Genomic DNA, 10,909 nt, shown 5'->3' on the forward strand with positions numbered 1-10,909 from the left:
AACCGAACGTGTGACCCCACCAATGGATTCCTCGTTCGGAGAGCAATCCATTGGTGGGGTCACACGGTCGGTTCGAGTCCCATTTAGCGACTCTGGAGCTCGAAACCATGCTCGAAACGCGTCTAGAGTTTCGGACACTTCCACCGGTCTTCTGGCCCACTGTGTACCCTGGGGCCCGGGGGTCATCGCCCCGGGGGGCACACTCATTTCACCTGCAGCTCTATTTTCAATGGCCTTGGCGGCGTCCCGGCCTCACGGCGCGTCTGACGGGGAGGGTAGGGACGGAACAACGCGCGGGTCACGTGGTTCACGACGCAGGGGAAAGAAAATCAGCAAGACCGGCGGCGGGATTCGAACCCGGGGCTTTTTAGTGGCAATTTTCGCCCTGTCGTGACAGCCGACTGACGACCCCTTTCTGCTGCGTCTGTTTCCAGGTGCGTGCTGTTGAGGACACGCCGCCGGCACTATGACAATCGTGGCCGGGAAAGGCGCTCCGGAAACCCCGGCGGCTGAGCCGGCGGGGCCAGCGGAGCCCCTCGACGGAGAGGCAGCTAATGGCGCCCCCGAGGCCCCCGAGGCCCCCGCGGCCCCGGACGCAGCGCCAGCGGCGACGAACGGCGCCCCGGAGCCGCCGGCCGCGACGCCGCAGGCCTCCGCGTCCAGCCGCGCCGTGCCCGAGGTGGTCATCACGTCCCCGGACGCCCCGGCCAAGGTCCCCGACAAGTCCCCCGCCGCCAAGGCCGCGGCCGAGGCTCCAGGCAAGGTCCCCGTCAACGCCAGCAACGCGGCCGCCAAGCCGGCCGGCGCCCCGCGACCGCGGCGGCGTCCAAGGCGCGCGCCGCGGCCAAGAGCCCCGCCAAGCCGGCGCCCAGGACGGCGGCGGGCAGGATGCTGTGGCTCAAGGCGCGCCAGAAGGTGCGGCCGTCGTCGCCGGGCGTGTCCCCGGCCGGCCGCGGCGCCAACAAGAGCCCCAGCAGGCAGCCCCCGCGGCCAGGGTCCGCCGCCTCGGCCGCCTCCGGGTCGTCCACGGCGCCCAGCGCGAGGGTCGCCGTCAAGCGGCAGCGCGGCCGCGGGTCCAGCGAGCTGCTGCGCGACCTCCACCTCAAGAAGGACCTCAGCCACTGGGAGCCCGACCTCTGCATCCAGATGCTCAAGATCCCCTCCGCGCAGAACTACTCGGCCATGCGGAAGCTGCTGCAGCTCCAGGGCACCAACAAGTAAGTCCTCCTCCTGCCCCAGTTCCTCCTGGCGGAGAGTCGCTTTCGTCGCTCCGTCTCTCTCGCACTCACGGGGCGTCCCGTACAGGTGCGAGAGAGACGGCAGACGCCCGTTCGCGTCTACTCACGTTAAGGGGGGCGACAATAAATGACGTGGGCGACTCACTGTGAGGCAGGATACCGGCACCGGTGGCCAAAATTCTAGACGCGTTTTGAGCTCCAGAGTCACTAAGCAGGCCTCGATCCGGACGTGTGAGCCCACCAATGGATTCCTCGTTCGGAGAGCGATCCATTGGTGGGGTCACACGTTCGGTTCGAGTCCCATTTAGCGACTCTGGAGCTCAAAACGCGTCTAGAATTTTGGCCGCCTCCACCGGTCTTCTGGCCCACTGCAGACTGATTCCGAGCACTGCTTTCGTCGCTCTGTCTCTCTCGCACCTTTAAGAGACCCCCCGTGAGTACGAGAGAGACAGCGAGCGATGAAAGCAGTGCTTGGAATCAGTGTGCGAGATAAAGCCCCAGGACTCGCAGCCTCGCGACTCGGCGCCTTGCCGCCCAGTGTGCCGCCCAGGTCTGCCAGCACACTGTGTAGCGTTGAGGAAATGCGCTGTCGAAATAACGTCATCCTCTCTTTTAGTCCTTAATTTATTTTTCAAGTGGGCGCGCCGCACCTTGACACCGTTGCTTTTATCGCGAGCTATCTGCGCGCTGATTGTCGCGGTTTATATCGAGACTGATTGATTATTGTTTCTTTTTTTGTTGTTGTCATGTTTATTTTTTTTTTCGCGAGGAGGTTTCCGCGTGTCCCAAAGGACGCGCCTTGCCACAGTCGGGCAGATGGTGCCGGCCGGTATATATTGGGCGTATCGGACAGATAGCGTCCTGTGGGACCAGGGGTCGCCGATAGGGTTGGGGCGAGAATAGTGCAATCTGTCTCTCGTGCGCAGGAGGTTTCATTAATTCGACAGTTGCAAATCTAAAATTCGGTGCCCACCAAGGGGAAATAACTTCAGAAAAAAATGTACACTTGAATTAAAATTCAAAAAAATTCAAAAAAATTCATTAAAATTCAAAAAACAATCATTAAACTTTCACTGAAATATTGCAAAAACTTCACCAAATTTCATTAAAATTCACCAAAATTCATTAAAGTTCACAAAAATTCATTGAAATTCACGAAAATTCTTAAAATTCACAAATATTCAAAAATTCTTCAAAATTTACAAAATTCAAAGTATTTCTTAGAAATTCATTAAAATTCAGCAAAATTCGCCAAAATTCATTCAAAAAATTCAATGTAATTCATTGAAATTCAATAAAATTCACCAAAATTCGTAAAAATTCACTGAAATTCAAAAAGAATTCAATAAAATTCAAAAAATTCACTGAATTTCAAAAAATTCAATGAAATTCACGAAATTCATTCATTTGTACACCGAAATTCAGAGTTATTTCCCCTTGGTGCCCACAGTCGCCACCAGCCTTTGGTTGCAATTATCGGATTGCGGCTATCGAATGTCGATCACTACAACAAAAGTCTTTTCATCCAGTAGGATGCGAGGGGGTAACCACTCGCGTAATACCCCGTACACAAAAACCGTGTATTACACGTAATACACGTGATCGTAATACAATTTTTGGGTCAAATGTGCCAAATTTTGGCGTTTTAGGCCGTAATACACGTGTAATACCCCCGTAATACAGCGTAATACCGAGTAGTCTGTACACGATTTCTTGAAGTATTTACCACCTCGGTAGGATGCGTGGTGAGACCAAATAACATGAATTTGAATTTATTCGTGACTTCGTGACTGCTGGAAGGGAGTGGACGAGGGGAGGACAGTGGTAGATCCATAGCTGGCCTGGGGGAAGGAGGAGGAAGAGGGGAAAAAGCACCTTTTGCGCCTACCGAGGGGGCGAAGTACGGCCTGTTTGCCTACCTTTAAGGCGTCTATCGAGGTGCTGTTGGGGGCACACACACACACACACACACACACACACACACACACCGCATCCACGGCCAGGTACCGCACCGGCCGAACTGATTGTCGTAATTGCCCCCGGGACGGTGATCTCGATGGCGGTGCAGCACATGATGCAGTGCATGATGCAGTGGCTCGTCAAGTTGTACCCAGGGACGCCGTCGACGGCCGTTTAGTGCCGCGGTGGGTCGTTCCGGTGCGCAGTGCATCGCAGTGCATCGCAGTGCATCGCAGTGCATCGGCAGGCCGGGCTGGAGGCGCGTGTTTTGGAGCGGCCCGGGGATTCCGCTGGAGGCGCGACCGTCTCTCCCGCACTCGCGGGGCGCCCCGTTGACCCCAGCGGTGCGAGAGAGACGGAGCGATGCTCGAAGCAGCCTGCTGCGGTGCGCGTGTGCGCATCATGCCATGTTAATTCGATTCTATCGACCTATCGCTTATCTCGATGTTATTATTACGTGACGCGTCGCTGGAGATGTATGAGCGGCTTACGTGAACCCCGCTGCCGGACGAGGAGGACTTTCTGTCTCTCTCCCACCGGCACGGGTCGCGGCCGCGAGTGCGAGAGAGACGGCGCGACGCGTTCGGAGTGCGCTCTGCGGTGCGCGCGGTGCGCCACGCGACACTAAACTAGGGGCGTAACCCACGGGGCTCTGACAGGGGGCCACTTTGAGCCCGAAATTGGGGCTCGAGCTTTGCGCTCGTCGCTGTTGGCACGATGATGAAGCTGTTCGGAACTGCGGGGACGTGGAGTCAAAATATGACGCGTGAACACTGCGAGAAAAAAGTACGGAAAAAGTACGGAACATGTCTGGTAAATAATTTGCCTGGACCGTCCGTACCTGCCCCACTACGGAACTTCTGTACTTTTTTTCCGTACCGGATTACATGAGTTCTTATGGGACAAGTAAGGACGTTCAGTACTTCCATACCATTTTTCGTCTATACATTTTCCGTACAAAACAACGGAATTTTTTGCAGTGAAGACCAAGGGGAAATAACTTAAGGCAAATTTGTACACCGAAATTCATCAACCATGAAAAATTCACTAAAATTCATTTAAATTCATCGAAATTTGACTGAAATTCATCGAAATTTTACTATAAAATCATCGAAATTTTACTGAAATTCATCGAAAGTCAACTGAAGTTCATTGGATTTGTAAACCGAAATTCACAGCGATATCCCCTTGGCGAAGACACGGCTTAAATGGGTCTATCTTTGAGCTGTGCGCTCGCCGATCGCTGCAGACTGTATGGTCCTGCCATTGACTTCTGGACTGGGTTGGGTACGGTTTATAAACTACTTGGACGACTGAGGATTTAGATAAGCTGACAAGATGGATCAATCTCTGGGACACACCGTCTGACTCAGACGGACTGAGGAGTTCAAACTTTGATTTCCTGCAGTTCGTGTCTCTTCTTTCAACAAATTACCTAAACACTGAGACTTATAATTCTTTTTGGAATTGATGGAATGACTTTTTAAACAGCTGTGTGGGGAGTCAGTAATCTAGCCGGACGATAAAATTCACCCCCATTGTTTGTTTTTTCGTATTCATTTACTCCTTCCTCGTCCTGTAAAAAGCAACTTTTCGGGGTGGTGAAATTTTTCCACATAAAAGTGCACGGCGTTTGACGTGGGCGCGACCAAACTTCGCAATCCACCCCTAAATTGGTTTCTCAGTGTAGCGTCGTTGCCCGGCGCTGAGCCCTGCGGTCGCCCGCGTCCTTCCCTCTCGGACTTTGTCGGCGGCGTACAGTGTATTAGTACAGTGTGCAGTGTACTGGTCCCCACAATGCAGCCATGCCGCGCGCTATCGTTTTGAACGATGAGCCTGCGAGTGTCACTAGTGTCACTGCCTCGTTGCGCAACCCAAGTAAAGGGACCATGGAGTCCCGGAGGCTGAGCGCTGTTTTCGTCGCTCTGTCTCTCTCGCACCTACACGGCGTGCCGCGGGAGAGCGAGAGAGACAGAGTGACGAAAACGACTCTCGGAATCAGCCTGCTGTAGTTCTGGCGGTACGCACTGCGTGCATTGTCCACGGCAATCGACTGGGACCTCTTCCAGCGGGCTCTCCTTCCGAAGGTCTCTCTCGCTCTGTCTACGGAACGCCCCATGAGTGCGAGAGAGACAGAGCGACTGTTCGGATTGAGCCTGAAGGGCGCGGCCCGCCGTCGGCGTACACGAGTATGTACATAAGGCCCGAGTAGTTGGTGGGCGCGCTAGGGTGGGTGCCCCACTGGGTGGGCCTGGGCCTGGGCCTCGGCCTGGGCCTCGGCCTGGGCCGACGAAGGAGCCAAAGATCGCCTCCCTCCGTCCCTCCGTCCCTCAGTCCCTCCGTCCCTCCGTCCCTCCCTCCCTCCCTCCCTCCCCCTCCCTCCCTCCGTCCCTCCGTCCCTCCCTCCCTCCTCCCTCCGTCCCTCCCTCCCTCCGTCCCTCCCTCCCTCCCCCTCCGTCCCTACCCTCCCTCCCTCCCTCCCTCCGTCCCTCCCTCCCTCCGTCCCTCCGTCCCTCCCTCCCTCCGTCCCTCCCTCCCTCCCTCCCTCCCTCCGTCCCTCCGTCCCTCAGTCCCTCCGTCCCCTCCCTCCCTCCCTCCCTCCCTCCCTCCCTCCCTCCGTCCCTCCCTCCCTCCCTCCGTCCCTACGTCCCTCCCTCCCTCCCTCCGTCCCTCCCTCCCTCAAATCAAATCAAATCAAATCCCTCCAGGATGCCACCATGACCGACCATGACGGGGTGCTTTGCTTTGCTTTCGAGGATTTGCACCTCCCCGACGGCCGCCGGCCTCGGGGCCGGTGGCGGTGCTGCAGACCGATTCCGAGAGTCGTTGTCGTCGCTCTGTCTCTCTCGCACTCGCGGGGCGTCCCGTATAGGTGCGAGAGAGACAGAGCGACGAAAACGACTCTCGGAATCAGTCTGCCGGCGAGGAGATAAGCGTGCCGTCGACGCGCACCTCGGGACGGCCGGTCTGTCTCTCTCGCTCCGATGTCCCGTGAGTGCGAGGGAGACAGAGCGACGGCCGCAGCGCCAGGGACTAACCAGGACGGCGGTGTGCAGGCGCGGCGGCCGCGGCGGCTTGTGAATTCAGTGTATCGCGGTTAGTCAGCGCAGAGCGGCCAGGACTCGAAACACCGCGAAGGACCGCCAAGTAACGCCAAGTAAACCGCTAAGCAACGCGAAGCGACATGCCCAGGAGGCCCGGGCGGCCATGACGGCGACCTCGTTGACGGACTGGCACGCCGGCCAGAGGCACCAGGGCCCGGCCGCCACGCTGCTGTCGCTGCTGGGGCTGGACCGGGACGACCTCCACGACCACGACGCCGAGGACGAGCAGTGCGTAAGCTGCGCGCGTGCGGGGTGGCAGGCAAAGCAGGCAACTGCAGACTGAGAGTCGTCGCTCTGTCTCTCTCGCACTCATGGATCGTACCGTGTTTAGGTCTGAAAAAGACAAAGCGATTAAGAAGACTCTCCGAATCAGTCCGCGGTGCACCATAGTGGCACCCACAGAGGGCCAAAATTCTAGACGCGTCTTGAGCTCCAGAGTCACTGAACAGGACTGGAACCGAACGTGTGACCCCACCAATGGATTCCTCGTTCGGAGAGCAATCCATTGGTACCCGTTCGGTTCGAGTCCCATTTGGTGACTCTGTTGCTCAAAACCCGTGTCGAATTTTGACCGCCTCAAACGGTCTTCTGACCGACCCACTGTGCAGCCTGTGGGTGAGGGCGGGCGTGCGTAAGGGTGAACACCTCTAGCATCTTTCGCCTTCCTTTCAGGCGCCTATCTAGTAGAAGGGGGAAGTCCTTTCCTCCTACCCCCTCCTCTCCCCGTCCTGAATCCGTCTTAGCGTTGAACTCGACACGCGGCTCGGGCGAATTAATTGCAGCTACACTGTTTGCACGGCGATAAGCAAACGGCGTACTAAACGCTGCACCAAGGCGGCAGTGAGGCGGCGCTGGGTGGGAAAGCAGCGAAGCAGCGGGGCATCTCAACTTGGCTTTCTGTCTCTCTCGCACTCGTGCGGCGTCGCGTACAGGTGCGAGAGAGACAGAGCGACGGAGGCGGGAAGTGCCGAGACGAGACGCCCGCCGGGATTTCGGTTGTATCAATGTCACGCGACGCGCCGATTCCGAGAGTCGTTTTCGTCGCTCTGTCTCTCTCGCACTCGTGGGGCGTTCCGTGTAGGTGCGAGAGAGACAGAGCGACGAGATGGGGACTGGCTGCGACCTGCCCGGGGAATCCCGCCATCCCAGACGGACGGGACGACCCCGTCACGAACTTCGTCACGCCAGCCGAGAGCGGTCTCTGTCCCTTATGGAGAACCCCATGAGTGCGACAGAGACAGAGCGGCTGCTTTTCTCAGTCGCTCGGCAGGCCCGGCCCGGTCGGCACCGCACCAAACGCACTTCCTCCCAATGAAAGGGAAACAGAACCATGAATCCGAAATGCGTGTTCTGTTGCACTGAGATTACCCGACGAAGAATTTGGATGGAGCTAATGAAGGTGGCGATGAAACGAGTTTGTACATTAGTAATAATATGCTCTCGAAAAGTCGTAGTGCAGATTCTCTATTATAAGGAGATGCAGCTGACTAAACAACATACCTTTGAGAATTCACTGTCGAACTACGTACATTCATTGTACAAAAATTGACCACATTCCACATTCAGGTGGCAAAAACGCCTGTAAGTAGGCAACATGTGTGGCAAAATGCCAGAAATGGTGCACATTCTGGCACATTTACACAATCATTGTACACAAAATTTTACAGTGGGTCACCCCTGGCCCGTAGTAAGCCTACGTAACCCGAGCGGCCCCGCCGTGGTCCGCCGTCCCGTCCGTCCGATTCCGAAGTTTCCGATTTCCGCGGAGCATCGCTTGCTCCGCCCACGCACCGCCTTTTGCCTTTGCCGTGTTTTTCGTTCCGATCGGGCCGCTGGGCCGCGGCGGCCACGCACACCATCGCCGCGGTCCGCTCTCCGGTTTCGCGCCGCTTCGCAGTGCAGCGGACTGATTCCGTGAGTCGTTTTCGTCGCTCTGTCTCTCTCGCGCCTGCACGGGACGCCCCTTGAGTTCGAGAGAAACAGGAGAGCGGCGAATTTTCAGATTGATTCCGAGAGTCGTCTTCGTCGCTCTGCCTCTCCCGCACTCATCGCGTAGCTGGTCGCTCCGTCTCTCTCGCACATACACGGAGCGCCCCATGAGTGCGAGAGAGGCTGAGCGACGAAGACGACTCTCGGAATCAGTCTAGAGCAGTGCGATATGGCGATGCACTGCACGGACTGACCGGTCGCGTGGGTAGTCGCGGCGTCAAATTTTTCGACTTCGAAGAAAGAGCGCAAAGATATCAGAGCTCAGCGGTCGGGGCACGACCGGGGTGGGGCTGGCGCTCGTTTTGAATTTCGCCACACTGTGAGAAAAAAGTACGGAAAAAGTACGGAACATGTCTGGTCAATAATTTGCCTGGACCGTCCGTACTTCCCAACTACGGAACGTTCCGTACTTTTCTCCGTACCTCCGTACTATATTTTTCTGTACCATTTCCGTACAAAAGTACGGAATTTTTTACAGTGCACTGGGACGATTAAAAACGCAAGGTGTCGGTACGCATTTTTAATCTTCCAAATACACATTCGACACGAACGCCGATAGATCCCGTTTCCGCCCGACCCTGATTTCTTTTCGCGCGTCTTCGAAGTAGATAAATTTGACGCCGCGAGTGCCCACGCGATCGGTCAGTCTGCCGTGCATCGGGTTTGAAGCGCATCAGAAATTTTAATCCGCTTGATTTCCGTTGAAAATGTAAACAAAGGTTCGACTCTCTCTCGGGGAAAGTATTTTTTGAAACCGTGCAGGTTGGGCGTGGCCTGGCCCTTGCCTGGCCTACCCCCACGTACCATTGATGGCGCCCCGCTGACGTCAACCTGACGTCACCAGCGCACTCCACACGTGCTGGGTACACATACCTGGTGGAGTAGTGCCCTGCCGCCCGATTGATCCAAAAGGCTCGTTTTCGTCCTCCTCTCTCGCTCTCGCATGCCCTTACGGGACGCCCCATGAGTGCGATAGAGAGGCAGTATGGAGCTATCTATCGGGCGCCGCGCGATGCGACAGTCTCGGTGACAGTGCAGTGGACCGCGTCGCCACGGACGTCATCAAGGGAAAGGAAGGGCAGGACGACGCGGGGTTTTGTTTCTATGGACCACGCACGCGCCTCCCCTCTCCCTTCTCCTCTCCCCCTCCGCCTTCTCTTCTGTCCCTTGCTCCCGTCGTCCTTTTGCTCTCGAAGTGAATGAATGATATGACCCAGGCCTTCCCCCTCCTTGCCCCCCCCCCTCCCCAAACTCCCATCGGAAACACTGAATCCTCCACTATCCTGCCTTGGGCTGGTCCTATCTCCTGCTTCTCCTCCTGCATGCAGGAGCTTGCCAGGTCGCACACAGGAGAGGGCTCAAAGTCCCTTCGGGAGTGACTTCGAAAAGCAATAAAACCAGCCCACCCCAGAGTGAGTGTGTGTGTGTGTGTGTGTGTGTTTGTGTGCGTGTGAGAGAGAGACAGAGAGCGTGCTCTTTCTCTCCCTCGCGAGGACGCGTCACTCGGCGGCGCCTCTATAGTGGAAGAGCTGGCGGTAACGTCATCCATCGCCGTGCTGCAGACTGATTCCGAAAGTCGTTTTCGTCGCTCTGTCTCTCTCGCACTCAAGGGGCGTCCCCTGTCGGTGCGAGTGAGACGGAGCGACGAAACTGACTCTCGGAATCGGTATGCTGCTCTTGCTTCCCCTGCTGCTCGAGCGAGGCCGTGTCCGTGCACGGCGGGCCTCCCCGCTGGGCGCCGACGGACACCTCCGTGTACTCGCGGTGCTGCTGCAGACTGAGAGTCGTTTTCGTTGCTCTGTCTCTCTCGCACTCAAGGGGCGTCCCGTAGCGGTGCGAGTGAGACAGAGCGACGGAAACGACTCTCGGAATCAGTCCGCTGCTGGGGACTCGGATGATGATGAACGGGGAGAAAATGGTACCCCTTTCTCCGCGCCCTTCTGGCCAAGCTTCTGGCATTCTCTTCGGGACGGGAAAATGAAAATGCGTTTGTTGCGGGAAGGAAGACAAAATGCCCAATGCTGGAGCAGCGAGTGTTCGGCTTGGTGAACGTGACGCCGCGGGAGACGGTTGTCGTCGCCCGAGCACGAAAACCGACGAAAACGGTTCATCTAGTACTTGAATTATTTATTGTTTAGACTGCAAACCTATTGGTTATAGTTTTCTCGTCTCTCAAGTGGCGCTCCGTTTTGAATGACAAAATTTGTCCTTCTGGCCCTCAATTGCCTTCTGATTATGTCAAAATTTGGCACTCCGGCGGCCAGGGTTGCCAAATTTTGGCGTTCACAGAGGGTGATCTTGGTCCAGGACAAGGCAAGGCCGAAGTTTCGGCATTCGCCGAGACTGAGCGCTAGCGCCACTGGAGTGGAAGTCCGATAATCCAAAAGTGTGGACCAAGTCTGCGCTTAAAGGAGCACTAGACCGTTTTTTAAAGAGAGGGGGGGGAGGGTTGTCCTTGCAAAACTTGTATAAATTGCCTTGTAGCGCAAAGGACCCTCCTTGGTGCGACCCAAAAGTGAGACGATGAACGGGAAAAATCGGAGAATGGCCGTTTTTAAAATTCCCCCGGGCCCGTGGCGCACAGATTTGAGAGTCTTTTCGTCGCTCGGTCTCCCTCGC

General features: G+C 56.5%; 1 protein-coding gene across 1 annotated transcript in view; it reads left to right on the plus strand.

The window, feature by feature from the left end:
- Positions 1-888: 888 nt before the first annotated feature.
- LOC117639881 (inverted formin-2-like) overlaps positions 889-10,909 on the plus strand; it is a 34,177-nt gene continuing 24,156 nt past the window's right edge. Inside the window, 2 exon segments of the mRNA XM_034375829.1 lie at positions 889-915; positions 1,006-1,217. Coding sequence (XP_034231720.1) covers positions 889-915; positions 1,006-1,217 — 239 coding nt within the window.

This window comes from Thrips palmi, unplaced genomic scaffold (genome assembly GCF_012932325.1).
Source record: "Thrips palmi isolate BJ-2018 unplaced genomic scaffold, TpBJ-2018v1 HiC_scaffold_12, whole genome shotgun sequence".
Classification (NCBI taxonomy): domain Eukaryota; kingdom Metazoa; phylum Arthropoda; class Insecta; order Thysanoptera; family Thripidae; genus Thrips; species Thrips palmi.